Source organism: Eptesicus fuscus, chromosome 13 (genome assembly GCF_027574615.1).
Source record: "Eptesicus fuscus isolate TK198812 chromosome 13, DD_ASM_mEF_20220401, whole genome shotgun sequence".
Taxonomy (NCBI): domain Eukaryota; kingdom Metazoa; phylum Chordata; class Mammalia; order Chiroptera; family Vespertilionidae; genus Eptesicus; species Eptesicus fuscus.
Window position 1 is genome coordinate 66,440,151 of NC_072485.1, and position 24,600 is coordinate 66,464,750.

Consider the following 24,600-nt stretch of genomic DNA (forward strand, 5'->3'; position numbering starts at 1 on the left):
CACAAAAGGTAATAGTTTTGCTTTAAACATTGTACAATGAATATTAGTTTTATCTTCTCAATTTCACTCCAGTACAGGGTTGGGTTAGAGATGAAGTTATCCAGACGAAGGGAGGGTCACAAACACAGACACACACAAACACGCACTCACAAACATACCACATACACTGGAAGGAAGAAGAATTTAGTAGTGAGCTATGTTCTTTTGGACGCATCTAAAAATACAAAAAGATAGGCAATGTAAATAGGCAATTTTTTACGTTGGCAAAGTTTTTAAAGTAATACAGAGATTAGGAGCCATCTGATGATGCAATGTTTGATTCCACATAACTGCCTATGATTATATTTTATTTTCCTTTGAGACTGAAAGTTTCTGCCTCTGGAGATTTGACTACACAATTAAACAATATAACTTAGTCTCTGTGGTCACCCAATTTTCTTCCAGGAAAACAAAATAAAAGTGGAGCAACATGTATTTTCTCAGAAGGTGTCTCAAATTTTTACAAATAGGTCATTCAAACTTTCACTGCATTTCATATCATTTAAAAGTGAAAATTTTCTTTAAAAACATTTTATTTTTTGCTACAACTGAGAAGTGCTGATTGAGAAAAGGAGAAAGAAAACCACAGACTACACAGGTAAGACAATGGGAAGACAGTTGTAAGGATTTGGTACTGTTATTCACCAAAATGAACAGGTAGCATGTGCTACAACAAGGCATTATTTTGATAACATACATTGTAAGTAGAACAATAATTTGAGAGCACATCACAAAGTCAGTCTTCAGGATTGAAGGATGTCAAAAATTGGTTATTTGAAATGGTCACTATTTTTCTGCTTGGGATACAATGAGAGCTACTTTTTGGAAGCAATGAATGAATTTGGGAGTTGGAGAATAAACAGAGTGGTGTTGAGAGGGAAAATGTATTTGAGCTAAAACTACATACTGGTTTAGAAATTGGAATTACACTTTAACAAGAATATCTGTATCCTTCACATTTTGGTTATGGGATGATAGGAAAAAATAGAACACCAAATGTTGGTTGCATTTGCAGAAACTTAAGTGAAGTATGTGGAATTGAACAGTAATTTATTTGAGAGGACTGCAGACAATTGCTTAATAAATTCAAAGGCTTGTCCATTTGTCTACTAATTTTCTCTAACTTTAGTTACTCTATTTACTATGCTATGTTATCCTAGATTTTTTCCCATGTGTGAATGTCCTCATTAACATTTCCACTGTACTTGTAAACTTTTTAAAACTGAGACATTCAATCCGGCCTGCATGGCTCAGTGGCTGAGCATCAACCTATGAACCAGGAGGTCATGGTTTGATTCCCAGTCAGGGCACATGCCCAGTTACAGGCTCAGTCCCCAGTAGGGGTCGTGCAGGAGGTAGCCGTTCAATGATTCTCATCATTGATGTTTCTATCTCTCTAGCCCTCTCCCTTCTTCTCTGAAATCAATAATAATATTTTATTTTAAAAAAGAGACATTCAACCTAATATAAGCTTAAGCTAACTATATGTGTAATACATGATGAGAACTAATTATACTTTGGTGACAGAGTTCATCCTGCTGGGATTAGCAGACACTCTGGAGCTACAGATTATCCTCTTTGTGCTCTTTTCTGTCATTTACACACTGACAGTTTGGGGGAATGTTGGGATGATCCTCTTAATCAGGGCTGATTCCAGACTCCATACACCCATGTATTTCTTCTTGGCTAACCTGTCCTTTGTGGATGTTTGTTACTCGTCCACCATCACCCCAAAGATGCTGGTGGATTTATTGTCAGAGAAGAAAACCATCTCCTTTGCTGGTTGCTTTCTGCAGATGTACTTCTTTCTTGCCTCAGCCACAACTGAATGCATTCTCTTTGGCTTAATGGCCTATGACCGGTATGTGGCCATATGCAACCCTCTACTGTACCCCTTGGTCATGAACAGGACCGTCTGCCTTAAAATGGCAGCAGGGGCTTTGGCAACGGGACTGTTGAACTCCATGGTACACACAAGTTATATAAGCAATTTGCCTTTCTGCAGTTCCAATGTCATCCACCACTTCTTCTGTGACAGCCCTCCTCTCTTTAAGCTCTCGTGTTCTGACACACGCCTGAATGAGAGCATCATTTCCACTTTTGCTGGAGTAAATATGGTTGGGACTTTGTTGATCATCCTCACCTCCTACTCCTACATTCTCTATTCCATCTTCCGTATGCATTCAGGGGAGGGGAGGCACAAAGCTTTCTCAACGTGTGTCTCTCACCTGACAGCCATAGTTCTGTTCTATTCCACCGCCATCTATACTTATCTGAGACCTAGTTCCAGCTACTCCCTGGGTCAGGACAAAGTGGCTTCCGTGTTCTACACAGTGGTGATCCCCATGTTGAACCCTCTGATCTACAGCCTCAGGAATAAGGAAGTGAAGAAGGCTTTGTGGAATGTAATCACCAGGAAAAGGATCCCTCATTGCTGTGATTGTTTGGTTAATTTTCTGAACCTAGCAGAGTATTTAATGAACTTGCAAATCCTATTCAAGCCTACAGTTTTTCATAAGAATATTTCTAAGTAATCATGTTTTGTAACATTGGAACATATGTATTGTATAAAAAAGCTACCTTAAATTTACCTACGCATAATGTAAATTACCAAACTTATGTAAGACCATGGACCTTCATCTAAACCATTCTGTATCCTCTCTGGATCCTCAAAAATAAGGCCTGTTTGTAATAAAATCTTGCCTAGTGAAAGAAAGGTGTAGACTACTTAGCAACAAAAGTCATAATATCACATGAAACTAGCCATAGAAAATATTTGTATTTATTCATAAACTACTTCCCTGTGCATTATTATTTGTCATTTATTATTTGCAAAGATTGTTATATAGGACATATCAAAAATGTTTTAAATTTAAAATATTTTAATGTAATGTATTAAATTATCCCCTCATATGATCCTTAAATAAAATTTCAGAACTGCAGTTTAAATTGCAACTGTAAACTCACCAGCTTTTATTTCCCTTATTCCCCCATTTATGTGTGTGTGTGTGTATATATATATATATATATATATATATATATATATATATATATTGCTTAAAGTATAAAGGTGAGTTTGTGCAAAAGCATGCTATCAAGAGACTGCTGCCTGATTATAACTTTTCTGTATCCTTCCCTTCTTAAAAATGCCCAACCCTTCTCTTCCCTTCTCTCTCATGGGACTGACACAGATACACAAAGCCACATACCCACAGATTCAACTACAGAAAAGCATATAATCAGTGGATGGTTCCAAAGAGAAGGCTCAGTGTTCAATGGCTGAATGAGATATATATTCTTCACAAAAGGCTCACAAATTTTCTGCTCACAGAAAATCCTATTGGCTGCCAATAAAATAAATTTAAATTTAATATTAAAGTCAAGCAGATTAAAAGGTACAAACTCCAGTTATAAAATAACTACAGGCCCGGTGCATGAAATTCGTGCACGGGGGTAGTGGGGGAGGTGTCCCTCAGCCCAGCCTGCACCCTCTCCAATCTGGGACTCCTCGAGGGATGGAAAGTTGGACATTTCTCTCACAATCCAGGACTGCTGGCTCCCAACTGCTCTCCTGCCTGCCTGCCTGATTGCCCCTAACTGCTTCTGCCTGCCAGCCTGATTACCCCCTAACCACTCCCCTACCAGCCTGATCGATGCCTAACTGCTTCCCTGCCAGCCTGGTCACCCCTAACTGCCCTCCCCTGCTGGCCCGGTAACTACTAACTGCCTTCCCTTGCCAGCCTGGTTGCCCCTAACTGCCCTCCCCTGCAGGCCTGGTCACCCCTACCTGCCCTCCCCTGCTGGCCTGGTCGCCCCCAACTGCCCTCCCCTGCAGGCCTGCCTCCCCTAACTGTCCTCCCATACAGGTCTGGTTGCCCCCAACTGCCCTCCCCTGTAGGCCTGGTTGTCCACAACTGCCCTCCCCTGTAGGCCTGGTCTCTCCCAACTGCCTTCCCCTGCTGGCCTGATCGCCCACAACTGCCCTCTCCTGCCAGGCATCTTGTGGCAGCCATCTTGTGTCCACATGGGGGCAGCCATCTTTGACCACATCTTGTGTGTTGGAGTGATGGTCAATTTGCATATTACTCTTTTATTAGATAGGATAAGTAAAGGGGATGTAATGTAAAGCATGGTGACTATAGTTAATATGACTATACTGCATATTTAAAAGTTGCAAACATAGTAGATCTTAAAACTCTTCATCACAAGGAAAAAAATTGTAAATATGTATAGTGATGGATGATAAGCTAGACTTACTGTGGTGATCATTTCACAGTCTATACATATATTGATTTATTATATTTTACAACTGACACTAATATAATGTTATATGTTAATTATTCCTCAAGAACAAAAAATTTTAAAAAGTTAAAAATTATTAACATGAAGGTAGCAGGGAGTTGGCTTAGTACAACACTAGAGGAAAGTGAGTGGGGATCAAGGCTTGCTAAAAAGAGACAGCCACACTTATGAAGGAAAATTCCTCAAGACTCATCTCTTGCCCTTGTCTTTGAAGTGGCACCTGATTGGGTAGGTGATGGCCGATGTGGCATAGCAAGCTTATGACCTGTCACTAACAGGTCACCCTGCTCATACATACAATGCACTCAGTGGTCCACATAGGTGACATTGGATGGATGTTCATGAAGGAATCAGTGTTGTCTGTGCATCCAGGGGCCATGTTCTCACCCCACTTTGGTTACTGGCCCTGGAGGCCTGCAGCAAAATCATCAGGTTGGTCTCAAAGATGGTTCACTCTTTCACTGAGTAGCTCACTTACTTTATTCTGTACCACCTTGCTGCTTTTTGGCTGGATTCTTTCCACTTTTTTTTTTGTCCCATCATATATGGAACCAAGACATTTCATCAGTAAATACTAATATTATATTCCTTCCATTGAATGTTTTCATTTTCAATGAAACAAAATTTGGACAATGAAATCCAGATATTCTGAGACTTGGATTTTCAGACATATAATATTTCAGACATACCATGTTCTCTGCCTGCTCTCCTACATGTAATTAATCTCATTTACAAAATCTGCAAACATTTCCTACTTTGGGGACTATTATCACTTAATGATGATGGCATTTTATTTTAAATTCCTTGAATATGTGCTTCTTATGTAAATTTTGAGTATTTATTTATTCCATTTATTTAATTATGTAAATTTAGATTATTTATTTAATATTTTTGAAATTATATTTTCTTGTTTATTGTTCAATGCATTTATATGGAAAACATTCCAAATATTTTTATTTAATTAAAAAAAACTTGCACTGTAAAAATATTAAGACTTCTAGTTATTATATTGAATGTGATTTTATCTTCTTTTTTTTCTTTAGAACCTGAGAATATTTATTAAACCCTTCCTTAAGAATGTACATTGTTTTGCCCTTTGCTATGATATCTCTATTGCTTTCTGGTTTTTTAATTTTACAGTCTTTTATTTCACTTGAATGTTCAAAGTTACCACATTCCCTTAATATACAGATTATCAATCAATGTTTTGTTTTATTGTTTGCAATCAATTATCAAGATTAGATAACAAATTTTTATTTTATTTTTTGAGTATTTTAAATTTGAGGCATTTTTTCTACTGTGGAAAAAGGGTTATTAGACAAGTAGTAATGTTTGCATGTGACAAACACAGCAGTAGTGTTTTTAATAGAAACACAGTATCAGTAGCAAATATCAGGTGAAAAGAAGTTGTAGTTTTTTAGTCCCACTGCCAGGTTATAACTTCTGCCCCCAAGCAACATGGCTGCCAGGAGGGCTTCACCTTATAATTTCAAGCAATGTGATTGTCAGGGTGGAGCTCTCTGGCATAGAGATGGTTGGGGTACCCTCACCATAGCAATGGGCAGGGGAGAGGGAGGCACCAGGCAGCCAGCAGTCCCAGGTTACTGCTAGCAGCAGTTTTCCTTGGTGGCTTTTGTCTGTGTCCAGGCTTTCTCTATCACACCAACCACACCATCACCAGCAACTCAGCTACAGGTCCCTCAGATCTGCATGCCCTCAGCCTTGGCTGGGAGCTGCACTCTGGACTGTGATACGGAATTTTTGGACTGGAACCCGGATTCTTTGTCGGCTGAAATCGAAAAATGAATCCATGGACAGAAAGTGGTATAGCAAAGGTGGAGATTTATTGAAGAACAAGTACAGACTCCCACATGGGGAGAGCAGAAGAGTCCCACAGAATGGACTCCCACGTGGGGAGGGGAAAGGGTCCCACTGAGTTCCTTTTCCCTATGGCTTATAAAGACTGCAGATCCTGGTGCCTTGATATCCCCTCTGATTGGTCACTATTTCCTTAGACTGGTTACTAGAGTAACTCCTGGGCTCAAAGGTGGAACCTCACCTGGGACCTGTGAGGTTCTCCCCCTCTCCTTCCTTATTGTTTTCCTATTCCCTTTGGGCCTTCTTCTTCTCCTTCTGAATGATGGGCTTCCTTCTCTCTATTCTGTACATATAGACCTTTTGCTGTTCCCAGCTCCCTCATTCTATGGAAATGTATGTGTTGCAGCTTTCCAGCTCCCCCATTCTATGGAAATATACCTTCTGCTACTCTGCAGATCAGTGCTCTCCTCCATGGTCCCCTTAATTTCCAAAATTTCTAAAATTTCCTAAACCTGTCCTATTTTACCCCTAAAATTCCTGTTTCAACTGTGAGTCATGCCCTAAGTCCCCGGTAAGGGCTCCAGGTTGCTGGCCCCTCCCAGCCCATGATGCCGGATCCTGTGTGCTCAGGCTGCTGAAGCTGCACAGGACACAAGGAAACAGGCCCATGCCTAGAGGTTTAAGCAAAGACTGGCAATGCCAGAGGTGGCGCGGGGCTGAGATAAGAAAATGAACCAGGAGAGAGAGAGGCAAATGAGTGATAAAACCCCCAGTTTAGGGAGGCAAGGTTTTAACTCACCATAATCCAGTCTGGGTGTTTTCCCTTCCCATTGCGGACCAGACATGGGCTGAACAGCAGGTTGGGAGGAGAGTAGCAGTGAAGTGATGCTTTCCAGGCTTCAGTCCTCCTGGTCTTCTTGTCCCGTCTGGGTTGCCATATGTTACAGGATAGGAGAGGGGCTCATCTCCCCTGGTTGCTTGTAGAAATGGGGTTCTTGGTACTGCTAGAATAAGCATTTCTGAAGGCCTCCACGGGAGGATGAAGTTTAGTGGAAAGCTTTATTTCCGTGGAATTATACTACTGGGTTTCCAAAGCATTTCCCTTAGTCCAGTCATAAAAGAAGTATAGCCAGGGATTCAGTAGAGCTAAACTCAGAGTCAGTGTTCAGAGTTTCTGTTCCATGTTGGAGCTGGGTACAGTCCAGCATCAAGATAGCTTAATTTCTGTTTCCCCGCTGTAGTCCATTAGTCCATTGCATGGGGTCCAGAGGGCCACCATGGCTATGGAGGAAAAACAGGAAGGAGCAAAATAAGAGTCCCAGGAGCCAAAAGGGACCAAGAGCAGGGAACAACAAGAGCAAATTTCTTCTTCTTTTTGTATTGATTTCAGAGAGGAAAGGAGAGGGATAGAGGGATGGAAACATCAATGATGAGAGAGAATCATTGATTGGCTGCCTCCTGCACTCCCCCTACTGGGGATTGAGCCCGCAATCCGGACTGGGAATCAAACTGTGACCTCTTGGTTCATAAGTCAACACTCAACTCTTGAGCCACACCAGCCGGGCAAGAGAGAGCACATTTCTTTGTTTAGGTGATTATGTATTCCCAAATCTTCTCACGCTTGCAATAGCCATGCCCACTCTGGCCAATGATCTCTGTTCCTAGGTGTAATTAACAGGCAAGTATCTTTCCTATATCACTTTACCGGGGATGTGTCTATCTTTTCTTTCCCCTCACCCCAGCGTTTTGCAGGGAATAATAGGCTGGTGATTCCCTGGGGAGTGAAAAGTTGCCGATTTCTGGTGAAGTTGCCCAAATGACATGCTTATAATATCTGTCTTCCTTTTGCTCCTATTCTATTATATATGACTAGCTAATTACAATGGTATCAGTTTATGCTCTAAAAATTTCATTAGCTAATTAAAAAGAAGAAAAATATAAACAAGTAACTGAAAATGACAAATTCTGTCATTAACATGTCCTATTAATACAATTGAGTAGGTTTATATAATCCAGCATTTCATTCTACCTTTCATGTTGTAGTCTTTTAAAAATATTTAAATTATATAGTATACAACATTCTTGCCTGATATTTCCAAGATATGTGGAAATGACAATCAACAAAAGAAGGAGTATCGTTGTCAGGTAAATCAAGATGAACAAAGATATTTGTGCTTTCTAACCCCATTTTACAAAGAGTTTCTTTTGGTAATGAAGCATCCATCTTATATAAAAACTGCTGTTTGACATTTTAACCCTGCTATTTGGCTTCTGTAAATGCTTGCATGCTTATATAATAAGGAAAATAAGACTACTCCCACTTCAGAGAGGCCATTAAACCTTCCCCAGATGAAGTTATCAGTGCTGGCACCAGGCCAGGCCTTTGGTTGAGGTCTCAAGGCCCCAGCACATAGGGGCTCTTTAAGAACTTGCAAAGGGGGCCAGAAACACCCCATATTTGGGAGACAAAGAAGGTAAAAACATATAAATAGGGAAAGTTCCTCCATGTTGGTGTCCAGAATTTGAGAGACATTTTCCTCTGGGCCTGCACGTAATAATAATAATAAATGTAACTCTATCTCTCCAAGCGTTGCTTGGTTCTCCGGTTTTATGTAACAGTAATAGTGGAGTAAGGGCAATGTGAAAATTTAGAAGTTACCCTGCATGTCATAACTGTAAAGTCCCTTTGTTCAATATCAATCAAGAGACTACAATTGTCAGAACAGTACAGTTGATCTCTTATGCACTTTCAGTGAAAGTCAATATCTGCATTACCTCATGAGATAATCAAAGGAAAACTTTGCACAGATGTCAATCAGGGAATAATTTTTAATAGCATGATGATGAGATTCTGACATCTAGGTTTTATTGAATTTATTGGGGTGACATTGGTTAATAAAACTAGATAGGTTTCAGGTGTACAATTCTATAAAGTATCATCTGTGTACTGTATTATATGTTCACCACCCCAGGTCAAGTCCCCTTCCACCATCATTTATCCCCACTTTACCCTCTTCTATCTCCCCCACCAGCCCCATGCAGTATATTTCATGATGTTACAGATCTTTCTTTAAAGCACAGCACAAGAAACGGCTGTGATGTTTGGAAGATTGGATTTATTAGAACACATACAAGTAAATATGTATGTGTGCATATAGTATATGTGTATATATGAATTATATATATGTATTTGTATATCCTACCTTATAATAGAGAAACATGCAAATTGACCGCACCTCCGCTACGCCCATGATTGGGCCAGCGGGAGGCTGGGGGCGGGACTCCGGGTGGCCTATCCGACCCTTGAGAAGATCAAGATGGCGGCGCCCAGTCCTCTTAGTTCCAGGGGTCGCTGGGAAGATTACAGCCCCGGGGAGGCAAGACCTGGCTGCCCAGCAACTCCAGGGGGTCCCTGGGGAGATCGGCAACAGGGGGGGGGGTGGCGTGGCCGGGCCCAGCCAGCCGCTCCCGGGGGTCCCTGGGGAGATCGGAAACCCGGGGGGCGTGGCCGGGCTCGCCCAGCCGCTCCCAGGGTCCCTGGGAACATTGCAGGCATGTGGTTGCTGAGACCCAGACCAGGCCTCTGGCCACAGATTCATAGCTTTGCGGAGACCTAGGGCAGGGATCTGCCTCATCTGCAGAGAGACAGAGGTTCTGCAGTGCCCCCAAGACGTGGGTGGGCCCAGCCAGGGATCAAGGGGCATGGAAGGACTCCTGGCAGAGGGGCAAGGACCCTCACCTCTGAGACGGGGGTTGAAGGGTGGAGCCACCTCAGTGAAGGGGTGCTGCACTGCAGGGTACTGGACTGACTGATGTGATTCAGAGAAGCTCCCAGTGCTAACGGGCCTCGCTCAGGTGGCCTTCACACTTCAGAGGCAGTGACTCCTGCTCCTGCCTTGACCCAAAAGCAAGCTCTCGACACCCTGCCCCATGGCAGAGCATGCCTAGGCAGTGAGTGGGAAGCCTTCCACCTGCTTCGGAGAAGGGGGGGGCAGTAAAGAATGGGGGGAGAGGAAAGAATGTGGAGGATCCGCAATGAAGAGGTGCTTGAGAAAGAGGCTCAGAAGCCTGACTGGAAGGTTTGTTCTGTTTGCTGGGCCGCTGCCCCTTAGGAAGCTCAAAGAGCATGGCTCTGAGGGCTTCCTGTGTGCTGAGTCAAGTTCCACAGCCAACTGGAATTGGCCTCAGTTTCCTGGTCTGTAAAATGGATTAAGCGTGTCCCAGTGCCTTCACTGAGCTTTGATGGCCAATTGAGATATTATATAAAGAAAATGAGGGAAGAAGTGAGAAAGAAAAGGAAGGACTAGCAACACAAAAGAAAGACTGAAAGGAACCTGTAAACCTATTGTCACTTAAATAGGGAATATAGTCAATAGTGTTGTAATGATGGTATGATGCCAGGTGGGTACTAGAAATATCGGGGAACACTTTGTAAAGTATATGATTGTCTAACCACTATTCTGTAACTAATATAAAACCTGAAACCAATACAAAATAATGTTGAATGTAAAGAAATGAAAATTGGAGTGAAATTTTTATAAATTTCAAAGTTTAAATAAAAGCTGTAAAGGAAGGAAGGGGAGAATAAAAAGTGTTTTTCATTTTACCACTTCATTAAAAAGACAGTTGTCTTTATGTGGTGCTTTATACTTTTCTAAGTCATTATCTCATTTTAATTTCCGGGCAACTTAAAGACAAGATAAGTATTTCCTCCACTATTCAAAGATAGGAAATCTTGGTGTCTGGTCCTAATGATTCAATCGTCAAGCCCTTATTGTAAAGCAGGGTTAGTAAAATTTTCTGTGCAGGGTCATATCTATACTAATAAAAGCCTTGGGGGTGATCAGGCCAGCAGGGGAGGGTATTTGGGGGCAATCAGGCCAGCAAGGGAGCAGTTAGGGGGCAATCAGGCAGGTAAGTGAGCGGTTAGGAGCCAGCGGTCCCGGATTGTGAGAGGGATGTCCAACTGCAGGATTAGGCCTGATTCCACAGGGATCGGGCCTAAACCTGCAGTTGGACATCCCCCGAGGGGTCCCATATTAGAGAGGGTGCAAGCTGGGCTGAGGGACACCCTTCCCAGTGCACGAATTTTGTGCACCGGGCCTCTAGTATATATATAATAAATTTAAAATATTCTAAGTAACGGAGAAAATAAAATTAGACAGAAAAATTAGGTAGGTGGACATTAATGCTTTTGTTGAAGACGGTACTCAAGTCAATTATTGCACTTCCTAAGAATATGTCCATTGGAAAGTCATTTATTATTTTTTAATCTTTATTGTTGCAAGTATTACATATGTCTCCCCTTTTCCCCCATTGACCTCACCCAGCCTGGCCCTGCCCCCACACCAGGCCTTCACCCACCCTATTGTCTGTGTCCATGGGTTATGCCTATATGCATACAAATTCATTGGTTGATGGAAGTCATTTAATAGCTTGATGTCATTTGCAAAATGTGTAAAATAATAATGCCTCCCTCAAAGACTGGTGTGAAAATTAGTTAAGAATTTAAGTGGAAGAGTGTAATATAGAACTCAAAGCATTGTAAGCCCTTTCTGCCAATAGACTCCATGCATATAGACACACAGTGGGCTTTATTCAACCTGGTTCTACTTGTGCATTTAGGTCTAGAAAATCTGTGCTATCATCCCCTTCTAGGACAAGAATCACAGACAATAATTATAATAAATCAACACAATTCTGAAATCATATAAAAGAAATCCCATTTTCTTAGTCATTGTCCTATTTGATTAGGTTATAATTTTTTAAAAAAACACACCATACAATATATTTAAGTAAGTTCCTCTTTCATATTAATTTCACTCAAGGGCAGAGTTGGACTGAAGTTTCAACTGACTCAGACAAAGGAAGGGACCATCCCTCCCACAAACACACACTGGAGTAAAGGGAAGATTAATAATTTGGTAGTTGGCTATGACCATTTTGAAATAGGTTAAAAATATAAAGAGAGAGGCAATGTAAATAGCCAATTATTATTATTATTTTTTACTTTGGCAAAAGACTTAAGGAAATACAAAGATCAAGAACCACTTCATGATGCAATGTTTGATTCCATATAACTGCATATGATTATATTTCATTTTCTTTTGAGACAAAGTTTCTGCCTTTAGAGGATTAACTTCACAATTAAACCCTATAATATATTCCCCATGGCCACCCAATTCTCTTCCAGGAAAACAAGATAAAAGTACAGCAACATGTATTCATTCAGAAGGACTCTAACATTTTTACCAAAAGGTAATTCAAATATTGACCACATTTCATTTCATTTACAATGTGATCTTTTTCTTTTTCACTTTACTAACTTAGTAAGCTCCAACTTAGAACCCCTAATAAAGAAAGAAAATAATAGTCTATAGGAGCAAGTCACTGGGGTAAGAAGCTCATGAGGATTTGATGCTGTTATTCACTACGGTGGACAGGTACTGTGTATGCAATGCAACTACATGACATTAATGATAGTGTACTTTGCATAGCGAACAATCATTTGGTTCATTTTTAAAACACTACCAAATCATTCTGTAAGATACAATAGATGTCAAGATATTGGTTATTTGAAATGTCACCATTTTTTATGCTTGGGGTACACAAGAAATTTCTGGGAAGCAATGCATGAACTTTGGAGTTGAGAAAAAAAATGGATTTGTGTTAATTGCATAAACAAACCTTTCAGAGACTTGGAGAGACTAAGGCAGGAAGATTGGTATCTTTTGCACTTTGTATGTGGGCTGGTAGAGAACAACATCTGTTGCATTTGAAGAAACTTAGTGGAGGATGTGAATTGAGACCAGTTATTTGAGATTTAATAAAGTCAATTGCTTCATATATTCAAATGTTTCTCCATTTCTACACTAATTTTTCTCATTCTTCAGTATCTCTATTAACTACGCTATATTAGCCAAGGGTGGGGGTTTTTTCTCTATGTGTGAATAATGTCATTAACATTTCCACTATTTCCTGTAACCTTTAGATAGGAAAATATCTACACCTGATATAAGTTAAGCAAACTATATTTCTTATAAATGACCCAAACAAATTATACTTTGGTGACGGAGTTCATCCTGCTGGGATTAACAGACACTCTGGAGCTACAGATTATTCTCTTTGTGCTTTTTTTTCTCATTTACACACTGACAGTTTGTGGAAATGTTGGGATGATCCTCTTAATCAGGGCTGATTCCAGACTCCACACACCCATGTATTTCTTCCTGGCTAACCTGTCCTTTGTGGACGTTTGTTGTACCTCTAACACCACCCCAAAGATGCTGGTGGATTTATTTTCAGAGAAGAAAACCATCTCCTTTGCTGGCTGCTTTCTGCAGCTGTACTTCTTTATCGCCTTGGCCACAACTGAATGCATCCTCTTTGGCTTAATGGCCTATGACCGGTATGTGGCCATATGCAACCCTCTACTGTACCCCTTGGTCATGACCAGGACCGTCTGCCTTAAAATGGCAGCAGGGGCTTTTGCAGCGGGACTGTTGAACTCCATGGTGAACACAAGTTATGTCAGCAGCCTGCCATTCTGCAGTTCCAATGTCATCCACCACTTCTTCTGTGACAGCCCTCCACTCTTTAAGCTCTCGTGTTCTGACACACGCCTGAATGAAAGCATCTTTTCCACTTTTGCTGGAGTGAACCTGGTGGGGGTTTTGCTAGTCATCCTCACCTCTTACTGCTACATTCTCTATTCCATCTTTCGTATGCATTCAGGGGAGGGGAGGCACAAAGCTTTCTCAACGTGTGTCTCTCACCTGACAGCTATATTTCTGTTCTATTCTACCTCCATCTATACTTATCTGAGACCTACATCCAGCTACTCCCTGGGTCAGGACAAAGTGGTCTCTGTTTTCTACACTGCAGTGATCCCCATGTTGAACCCCCTAGTCTACAGTCTCAGGAATAAGGATGTAAAGAAGGCTTTGTATAATGTACTTACCAGGAAAAGGATCCCTGTATTTCTGTGATTGTCCTGTGAATTTATTCAATCTGGCAGAGTATTTAATAAACTTTCAAAGCCTGTTCAAGCCTACAGTTTCTCATTAGAATATTTTCCAAGTAATTATGCTCTGTATTATTCATGTAACTTGTATAAGATCATGAAACTTTCATCTAACAATTTTGTATCTTCATGGGCAACCTAAAAATAAGATTTATTTGTAATAAAACTTACCTAGGGAAAGGAAGGTATTGAGAATTTAGAAACAAAAGTCACAATATAACATAAAAATAGCAAGAGACATTCCAAATATTTTTTCTTTAACTTAAAAAATTAAAGAGTTAAATACTGAGACTTTTAATTATTATATTGAGTGTGATTCTATCATTCTTTGTTTATTTAAATCTGAGAATATGTATTAAACCCTCTGTTATGAATGTAAATTGTGTTGCCTTTTGCTATATTATCTCTGTTGCTTTCTGGTTTTCTAATTTTCCAGTCTTTTATTTCACTTGAATGTTGAATGTTACCACATTCCCTAAATATACAGATATCAATCAATGTTTTGCTTTACTCAATGTTTTTTGAGTGATTAACTTATTAAAATTAATGAAAGAAGTTTGAAATGTATGCCTTTGGGGTTTATTTTGGTCAATATTTCATTAGTGATTAAGTAAGTCCAAATGGAGACTAATTTCAAAAACTGTGAATGTCACAAAGTTAAAAAAGTCAGCCAACAAATTATATGGACTCAAAGAATCAATATTCAACAACAGCATAGATGCAAATAAACAACCCCAAACCATGATATTATTAACAGATGGAGACCTGCACTAAATATGTGCATATACTGTGCAGGAAATGGTTAACTCAACCAGCTGCTAAAACTGTGCATATTCCAAGGTCTTCAGGACTGGACTTTCACTGGCTCCTGAGAGAACCTTTGAAATCTTGGAATATCCTACCTGATAAGAACATCTTTGTATCCTGGGGCCCACAGGTAACAGTTTATGCTAATGATGTGACTCATGGTGAATGCCTGTTTTTGTATTCCAGGGCTTTGGGTTGGGCTATATTAGTTTGATCAGGGTGGAGCAGTTGAAGACTAAGTAACCAAGAACTCTTATGTGAGCCTTCCATGTCTATGTACTGACTCTCAGTAAAAACCTGAACACCAGATCTTGATTAAGCATTTCTGGTTGGTGATACGTCATCCTAAAAAATAAGGCTTATTTGTAATAAAACTGTCATCACCAACCAGGAATGCTGGGAGAATTAAGTTCTGTCTGTGTGGTTCTACTGGGACATAACTCATAGAACTGGATGCCTGGTTTCTCTTGGACACTGCCCTACAAATCTATTTCCTTTGCCAATTTTAATCTATTTCTTAATTCTAATAAAATATAACCATACATATAAAGGCTCTTTTGAATCTTGTGAGCCCTGGTCAATCATTGAAGCTGATGGTGGTCTTGGGAATCTCAGACACTAGCACAAAATTAAAATTTTTTCCCCTAGTATTTTTGTTTTAATTCTTTATTATTATAATAGAGGCCCAGTGCACAAAATTCGTGCACTCAGGGGAGGGGGGGTCCCTCAGCCCTGCCTGCACCCTCTGGCAGTCCAGGAGCCCTCGAGGAATTCCACAGAGGCGGGACAGGCTCCCGCTACTGCCACTGCACTCACCTGGCTTCTGGCACACTGACCACCAGGAAGCAGCTCCTTCATTGTCTGCCCCCTGGTGGTCAGTGTGCATCATAGCTACTGGTCATTTTGCATATTAGCCTTTTATTATATAGGATTATGTAAAACATAAATTTCAGTTCATTCAACAAATATAAAGTAGATATATAAATTAGAAAACAAAGTGAGCACAAATAAATTCATCTCCCAAAATAAATTTTTAAAAAATCATTATTGCTATAATTGAAAGTTCTCTGTGATCATTCAATTACCCTGCATCCTTGACAGTGATAACCACTCTTCTGTATTTTTCATTATTCCCTTGTTTAACTTTTAAAAATTAATTTACCTATATTCCTAAAACCATATTTTTAAAACCTATTTTTAATGTTAGGAATGTAATATCATACACAGTTTACCTTCTGTATTATTTGTGTTTTTCTTCAATATTGTGTTTCTAACATTCTACTATATTCATATGTATTCCTGCACTCTTTAATTTCACAATTTTGTAGTATTCTATTTCTTTAATGTGTCATAATTAAATTGTTATCTTCTGTTATGACCACTGGTGATATGAATGTTACTTTCCATGTCACTCAAGACACAATACAAGAATCCATCAGGTGTATCATAGGATGTGGCATTACTTATATATATATATACATATGTTCAACTTTAAAACATAACAAACTATTTTCTCCAATTTCTTGTTTATATTTATACTCTCAACAATAGCACATAAGACCTCAAGTTCCATTTCCTTGCTAACACTTGTTATAGTCAGACACTTAACTTCTTTTTTTCCAAGATAGTGTGGATGACAGATATTTACATCTTTAGCACATCTGAGATTTTTTTTTTGTCATTGTATTAGGTAGAGATCTTTTCTTTATTGAATGAAGACAGCCTATTTTCCCCCAATGTTTAGTTTTTTAACATGTGTCCTCCATTCATCTTGAATGGCACCCTATACTATATGTTAAATTTTCATTAATGTGTAAACAATCTCTACACTCTATTCATCACTCAGTCTTACACTTACTTCATTGGTAGCCTTTCCTTTGTATAATGACATTAATAACGCCTACATATTTTTTCATTTTTTGTTCTGAGTTAACACATATAATTCCCAATTACTATGTTCACATGTGAAAGTTGGACAGAGAAGAAGGCTGATAAGAAAAAAAAATATTCATTTGAAATATGGCTTTGGAGGAGAGCTCTATGGGTACCCTGGGCCCCCAGGAAGATAAACAAGTGGATCCTAAATCAATTAAGCCTGAAATATTCTGGAGACAAAGTGACAAAACTGAGGCTGTCCTACTACAGACACATTGGGAGAAGGCAGGGTTCTTGAGAAAAGAAAATAATGCTGGAAAATATAGAAGGCAGTGGAAGAAGAGGAATACCAAATATGATAGGGATTGATTCCACAAAGAAAGCCATAGGCATGAATCTCGATTCACTGAGCAGGGGTGTTGAGGATAGGACTGCATGGACACCACTCATTCATAGGGTTCCCAGAAGTTAGAGCAGACTCAACAGCATGTTAGAACAATTCCACAAAAATATTACCCTTAGTCTTTCACATTTAAAACATTAATAAAGCTTTGTATATAGTTGTGTTGTACTTACAGACCAGTTTTATAAAACATATCTTTGAAATTTGGAGTCATCCTCATAAACATAGTGTAACTATTTGTGTTATTTATTTAAAATATTTTAATGATGTTTTATAATCTCCATACATTATGAGTTTTTATTGCTAGATCTATTTTCCTGAGGACCTTGTATATGATTAGTGTTAACCTTTTAAACATTGAATTCTAAATATGTTCTGCAGTGATGAAAAAATGCAACTAACTTTTATATTATATTTAGCAATCCAGGCAAGCTATTTTATTCTCATAATTTTTATTTTACTCTTTTACATGAGTTTATTCCTTAAAGTTTTAAGTTTTTATTTTGTTTTTCTTTCCTCCTCTAGCTGCTCCCTCCATTGATTTTCTACCAACAATTAGCAACATTAGACATCATTGTCTTACATAATCCTAAAGTAAATATCTCTAACCTTTCTTAGTCTTAAATACAAATTGAAAGTATTTGGTTTACCCTGTACCATTGACATAAAGAAACATAGGAAAAAATAACATTTGCAATGATAAATTTTTAGAACAAAAATTCAAGCAATGAGGTCAGAAACTTTAACCATTAAATTGCAAAAAATGACCTAACATTAAAAGTGATTGTACACTATCCACACATTTGTAATGCTAATATTATCACTTTTTGAGACAGACTCACCATTCAAAGTGAATGCCCAATGGACCTCATTATAAAAAAAAAAAAATCTTTGGAGAATTTTTTTAGCTTAAATTAAAAGAGTACAGAATAATAGTTAATGAGGGATAAGTACCATAAACAATGATTATCTTAGAGAAAATTGATGAATACATGACAAAGATATGAAGATTCTCCCCAACTTCTTTTACTATAATGTAATTAATCCCTTTGAAATTTGCAAAATTCCTTTCTTTTATGTTGGGAAAAATATATGGCTCAGCATCAGAATATTTCCTAATTATGCTATTTCTTATTGAATCTCAAGAGAACTCAACATTACAGTTAATTCATCAACATATTATTCATTTTTCTGTATAAAAAAAGCAACCCACATGTGCATTTAGAAATGAAGAAAAATATAAACAAGTAACTGAAAATTTATATTCCATTATTAATATGTCCTATTAATATGGCTGAGCAGAGTTTTATAAGTAAGCACTATATTCTGCCTTTCATATTATTGTCTCTACAGCAATATTTTTTCTAACATATCTCCTGGGGCAAGAGAAACAAAAGAAAAAATAAACAAATGGAACTTCATCAAACTAGAAAAGTTTTTGAACAGCAAAGGAAATCATCAACAAAATGAAAAGACAACCCACTGAATGCGAGAACATATTGGCCAATATATATGATAAGGGTTAATATCCAAAATGTATAAAGAACTTATACAACTCAACACCAAATATCAATCAATCCAATTAAAAAATTGGCAAAGGAACTGAATAGTCACTTCTCCAAAGAGGACATACAGATGGCCAATAGAAATATAAAAATATGCTCAATGTCACTAATCATCAATGAAATGCAAATTAAAACCACAATGAGATATCACCTCAAACTGTCAAAATGGCTATAATGAATAAATAAACAAACAACAAGTGTTGGTGAGGATGTGGAGGAAAGGAAACTCTTGTGCAATGCTGGTGGGAATGCAGATTGGTGCAGCCCCTGTGAAAAGCAGTCTGGAGTTACCTCAAAAAATTAAAAATGGAACTGCCTGATGATCCAGTGATTCCACTTCTGGGAATTCATCCAAAGACCCAACACACTAATTTGAAAGAATATATGAACACCCCTATGTTCATTGTAGCCAAGATTTACAATAGCCAAGATTTAAAAGCAGCTAAGTGTCTATCAGTAGGTGAGTCGATAAAAAAGTTATGGTACATTTACACAATATAATACTACACAGCCATAAAATGGGAGAATATTTTAACCTTTGTGATAGCATGTATGGACCTGGATAACATTATGCTAAGTGAAATAAGCCAGTCAGAGAAAGAAAAGTACCATATGGTTCCACTCATATGTGGAATTTAATAAACAAATTGAACTAACAAGCAAAATAAAGACAGACTCATAGACAGAAAACTATCAGATAGCTATAGTTGGGGGTTGGTGGTTGGGGGAGTGGGGGAGTTGGGCAAAAAAAGAACTCATGGACATGGACTACAGTGTGATGATTGGAGGGAAGGATGGAGGTGAAAGAAGGTATGGGGGATAGTGATGAAAAAATAAAGTAAAATAAAGAAAAAAATAAAAGACTCATTGTAACTCCCCCCAAATTATTTAAATTAGAGTATACAACAATCTTACCTAACAAAATCAAGATATGTGGAAATCTGAATCAACAAAAGAATGTATCTTTGTCAGGTAAGTCAGTGATTAACAAAGATATTTAGCTCATTTATAATTATGCTTTCTAACTCCATTTTACGTAGGTTTTTTTAGTAATAATGGAGTATGTAAAAATGTAGAACGTACCCTACATCTTATAAACTGTAAAGTCCCTTTAATTAATACTGAATTTATATTCAGTTAAGAGACTACAATTGTCAGAACACTAAAATTTATCTCTTATGCACCTTCTCAGAATGTCAAAATCTGCATTACCTCATAAGATAATCAGAAGAAAAAGACATATAGATGGATAGATAGAATTTTGCACAGATGTCAATCAGATTGTAGTTTTTAATTATACAATGATGGGATCTTTACAAGTCAACTCTTTAGCAGTATTTTTCATGTTACAGATCTTTCTTTAGAAGCACAAGATTCCACTTGCTCAAATGATTAGATATAATTTAGTAGAGGACTCACACACACACATATCTATACACATTTATATACATATATTCTATCTAATAAAATAGTAATATGCAAATTAAGCATCACTCCATTACACCCACCAGCCACGCCCACCAGCCAATCAGGAGCGAGTATGCAAATTAACCCAACCAAGATGGCTGCAGCCACAGAGAGAGCAGGAGGGAGGCTTGGGTTTCCCCAGGCAATGGAGGAAGCCAAGCTTTTCACACACCCTGGCCGGCCCAGGCCTCCACTCCAGGCTACAAAGTTTCAATTATAGAAGATAAATAAATCTCAACAGAAATGGCTGCCGCCACAAAGCAAGCAGAAGGTTTGGCTCTGCTCCAGGCTACAAAGTTTCAATTGTAGAAGATAAATAAATCCCAGATACCAGGGCCTCCGCTTGGGTCACCGGGGGGCGTGGCCAGCCTGCAAACCACTACAGTCCCTCTCCCAGGCTGCCCCACGCCCCAAGGGAACCCCTACCCTGTTCCAGGACACCCTTCAGGGCAAACCAACTGGCCCCCACCCATGCACCAGGCCTCTATCCTATCTAATGAAAGAGTAATATGCAGATTGACCATCACTCCAACACACAAGATGGCTGCCCCCATGTGGTCAAAGATCCTGCCCCCATGTGGACACAAAATGGCCACGACAAGATGGCCAGCAGGGGAGGGCAGTTGGGAGGGACCAGGCCTACAAGGGAGGGCAGTTGGGGGCGATCAAGCCTGCAGGGGAGGGCAGTTAGGGGTGACCAGGCCTGTAAGGGAGGGCAGTTAGGGGCAAACGGGCTGGCAGGGGAGCAGTTAGGCATCAATCAGGCAGGCAGGGGAGTGGTTAGGTGTGATCAGGCTGGCAGGCAGAAGCAGTTAAGAGCCAGCAGTCCTGGACTGTGAGAGGGATGTCCGACTGCCCAATTAGGGCTGATCCTACCAGGATTGGGCCTAAACGGGCAGTTGGACATCCCTTGAGGGGTCCCAGATTGAAGAGGGTACAGGCTGGGCTGAGGGACACCCCCCCCATGCACGAATTTCATGGGCCTCTAGTTCATATATATGTGTCCATATGTTTGTATATATACATATATTACATATAATCTTCTAAGTAACTGAGATAAAATGAAACCAGACAGGAAAATTAGGTAGCTGGTTATGAATGCTTTCTGTTGAAGAACAACTCAATTCTCCCACTTTCTAAGATTTTATCTATTGCAAAGTCATTTAATAGCTTGAAGCCATGCTTTATTCATCTCTAAAATGTTTTAAATAATAATGCCTCCCTCAGAAACTGGTGTAGAAAATTAATTGAGAATTTAAATGAAAAGGTGTAATACAAAACTTGATGCATTAGGAGTTCTCTCTCCTCATAGACTCTTCCTGCATATGGGCACCCAATGTGCTTTATTCAACCTTGTTTTACTTGCATATGTAGGTCTTGAAAATCAGTGCTACCGTCCCCTTTAAGGATAAGAACCACAGACAATAATTGCAATAAGCGAACACAATTCCAAAATCATAAAAAAAGCAATTTGATTTTCCTATCCATTGTCCTATTTAGTCACGATATAATTTTTTAAAACACTGTACGATGGACTTAGTTTCTCCTCATTAATTTCACTGAACAACAGAGTGAGATTGAAGGTTAAACTTACTCAGACAAAGAAAGAGACCCACCAAACCCCCCAAACCCTACCTTCCTACACATACACATACTGGTAAAGGGAAGGATAATAATTTGGTAGCGGGTTATGTACCCATTGGAAATAAGATGAGAGAGAGAGGGAGTGAGAAAGAGAGAGAGAGAATGTAAGTAGGCAATTAATGTTTTCACATTGGAAAACAAGTCTGTAAGGTAATACAGAGATGAGGAACCTCTTCATGATGCAATGTTTGATTCCATATAGCTTCATGTGAGCTAATTTTATTTTATGTTGAGACAGAGTTTCTGCCTTCAGAGAATTGGCTTCACAATTAAATCCTACAATCTAGTCCCCATGGTCACACAATTCTCATCCAGAAAAACAAAATAAAAGTGCAGCAACATGTACTTACTCAGGAGTCTCAAATTTTTACAAATAGGTCATTCAAATTGTCACTGCATTTTATTTTATTTAAACATGGATTTTTTTTTCTATTTTAGCTCCAACTGAGAATTCCTAATAAAGAAGAAAATAATAGTCTACATGAGTAAGACACCATGGAAGGAAGCTCCTGAGGATTTCATGCTCTTATTCACTGACGTGGACAGGTACTGGGTCTGCTACTACACATTAATCTGTTAGTGTACTTTGTAATAAGAAAAAATATTTAGTTCACCTTTAAAACAGTACAAAATCATTCTTAAAGATATGATAGAAGTCAAAATATTGGTTATTTGAAATGTCACTATTTTTGCTGCTTTAGGTACACAAGAAATTTCTGAGAGGCAATGCATGAATTTTGGAGTTGATGAATAAGCAGAATGGTCTTGAGAAAAAAATACGTTTGAGTTAAACTAACATACTTTTCAGAGACTGAGAGAGACTTAGCAGAAGTACTTGTATCCTTTGTATTTTATATGGGAGCTGAAAGAGAACAACATATGATGAATTTGAAGAAACTTAAGTGGAGGACGTGGATTTAGACCAGTTATTTGAGAGCCCTGCAGCCATCCTAAATAAAGGCAATAGCTTCATAATTTCAAATGCTTCTCCATTTCTCCAATATTATTCCACTTGTTCAGTCACTCTATTTACCATGCCTTAATTAACCCAGGAATTTTTTCCATGTGTGAATGTCTTCATTAACATTTCTACTATTTTAATAAAATTTTTAAAAATAAAGCATTAAACTAAATACAAGCTTAAACAAATAAAAAACATTTATATTTGTTATAAATGACAAGAACTAATTATACTTTGGTGACGGAGTTCATCCTGCTGGGATTAGCAGACACTCTGGAGCTACAGATTTTCCTCTTCTTGCTCTTTTCTGTCATTTACACACTGACAATTTGGGGGAATGTTGGGATGATCCTCTTAATCAGGGCTGATTCCAGACTCCACACACCCATGTATTTCTTCCTGGCTAACCTGTCCTTTGTGGACGTTTGTTGTACCTCTAACATCACCCCAAAGATGCTGGTGGATTTATTGTCAGAGAAGAAAACCATCTCCTTTGCTGGCTGCTTTCTGCAGCTGTACTTCTTTATCGCCTTGGCCACAACTGAATGCATCCTCTTTGGCTTAATGGCCTATGACCGGTATGTGGCCATATGCAACCCTCTACTGTACCCCTTGGTCATGACCAGGACCGTCTGCCTTAAAATGGCAGCAGGGGCTTTTGCAGCAGGACTGTTGAACTCCATGGTTGACACAAGTTATATCAGCAGCCTGCCATTCTGCAGTTCCAATGTCATCCAGCACTTCTTCTGTGACAGCCCTCCACTCTTTAAGCTCTCCTGTTCTGACACACGCTTGAATGAAAGCATCTTTTCCACTACTGCTGGAGTGAATATAGTTGGGACTCTGCTGGTTATTCTCACTTCTTATTGTTACATTCTCTTCTCCATCTTTCGTATGCATTCAGGGGAGGGGAGGCACAAAGCTTTCTCAACATGTGTCTCTCACCTGACAGCCATAGTTCTGTTCTATTCCACCGCCATCTATACTTATCTGAGACCTAGTTCCAGCTACTCCCTGGGTCAGGACAAAGTGGCTTCCGTGTTCTACACAGTGGTGATCCCCATGTTGAACCCACTGATCTACAGCCTCAGGAATAAGGAAGTGAAGAAGGCTTTGTGGAATGTAATCACCAGGAAAAGGATGCCTCTATTTCTGTGATTGTTTATTTTTCTGAACTAAGTAGAATATTTAATGACCTTTTAAAGGCTTGTTCAAGGCTACAGTTTTTGATTAGAATATTTTTAAGTAATTATGTTCTGAAATTTTCAAGTATACATATCATACAAGGCAATTACCTTAAATTTACCTAAGTATAAGATAAATTTAAAAACTTATTTCTGATCCTGTTTCCATATCTAATCGTTCTGCATCTTCACTGAATCCTCAAAAATGAAGCCTATTGCAATAAAATCTTGCCTAGGGAAATAAAGGTATAAATTATTATGCAACAAAAGTCACAATATCACATGACACTAGCCATAGAAAATAATGTGTAAATATCTTTTTCCTGTGCATTACTATTCACCATGTATGATTTGTAAAGACTGTTAAATATTACATATGTAGAAAATGCTTTAAATTTAACATAGTTCCATTTAATATATCAAATTATCCCAGGTAGGATGCTTAAATAAAATTTCAGAACTGTAGTTTTAATTGAAAATGTAAATTCCAGCTTCTATTTCCATTATTCTTC

The 24,600-nt window shown here is 38.8% G+C and overlaps 3 protein-coding genes across 3 annotated transcripts; all 3 read left to right on the plus strand.

Moving 5' to 3' along the window:
* The first annotated feature begins 1,535 nt into the window (after positions 1 to 1,535).
* On the plus strand, positions 1,536 to 2,573 carry LOC103304621 (olfactory receptor 5F1-like). The gene has a single exon (XM_008161467.2). It carries the CDS (start codon positions 1,536 to 1,538, stop codon positions 2,571 to 2,573), a length of 1,038 nt encoding a protein of 345 aa, XP_008159689.2.
* A 10,629-nt stretch (positions 2,574 to 13,202) lies between these two features.
* On the plus strand, positions 13,203 to 14,147 carry LOC129151262 (olfactory receptor 5F1-like). Its single transcript, XM_054725488.1, has one exon. It carries the CDS (start codon positions 13,203 to 13,205, stop codon positions 14,145 to 14,147), a length of 945 nt encoding a protein of 314 aa, XP_054581463.1.
* An 8,970-nt stretch (positions 14,148 to 23,117) lies between these two features.
* LOC103304622 (olfactory receptor 5F1-like) lies at positions 23,118 to 24,062 on the plus strand. Its single transcript, XM_054725508.1, has one exon. The coding sequence runs from the start codon at positions 23,118 to 23,120 to the stop codon at positions 24,060 to 24,062; it is 945 nt and encodes a 314-aa protein (XP_054581483.1).
* The last annotated feature ends 538 nt before the right edge of the window (positions 24,063 to 24,600 follow it).

Coding starts and splice junctions, on each gene's coding strand:
- LOC103304621 (XM_008161467.2), top strand. CDS start 1,536: ATGATGAGAACTAATTATACTTTGGTGACAGAGTTCATCCTGCTGGGA.
- LOC129151262 (XM_054725488.1), top strand. CDS start 13,203: ATGACCCAAACAAATTATACTTTGGTGACGGAGTTCATCCTGCTGGGA.
- LOC103304622 (XM_054725508.1), top strand. CDS start 23,118: ATGACAAGAACTAATTATACTTTGGTGACGGAGTTCATCCTGCTGGGA.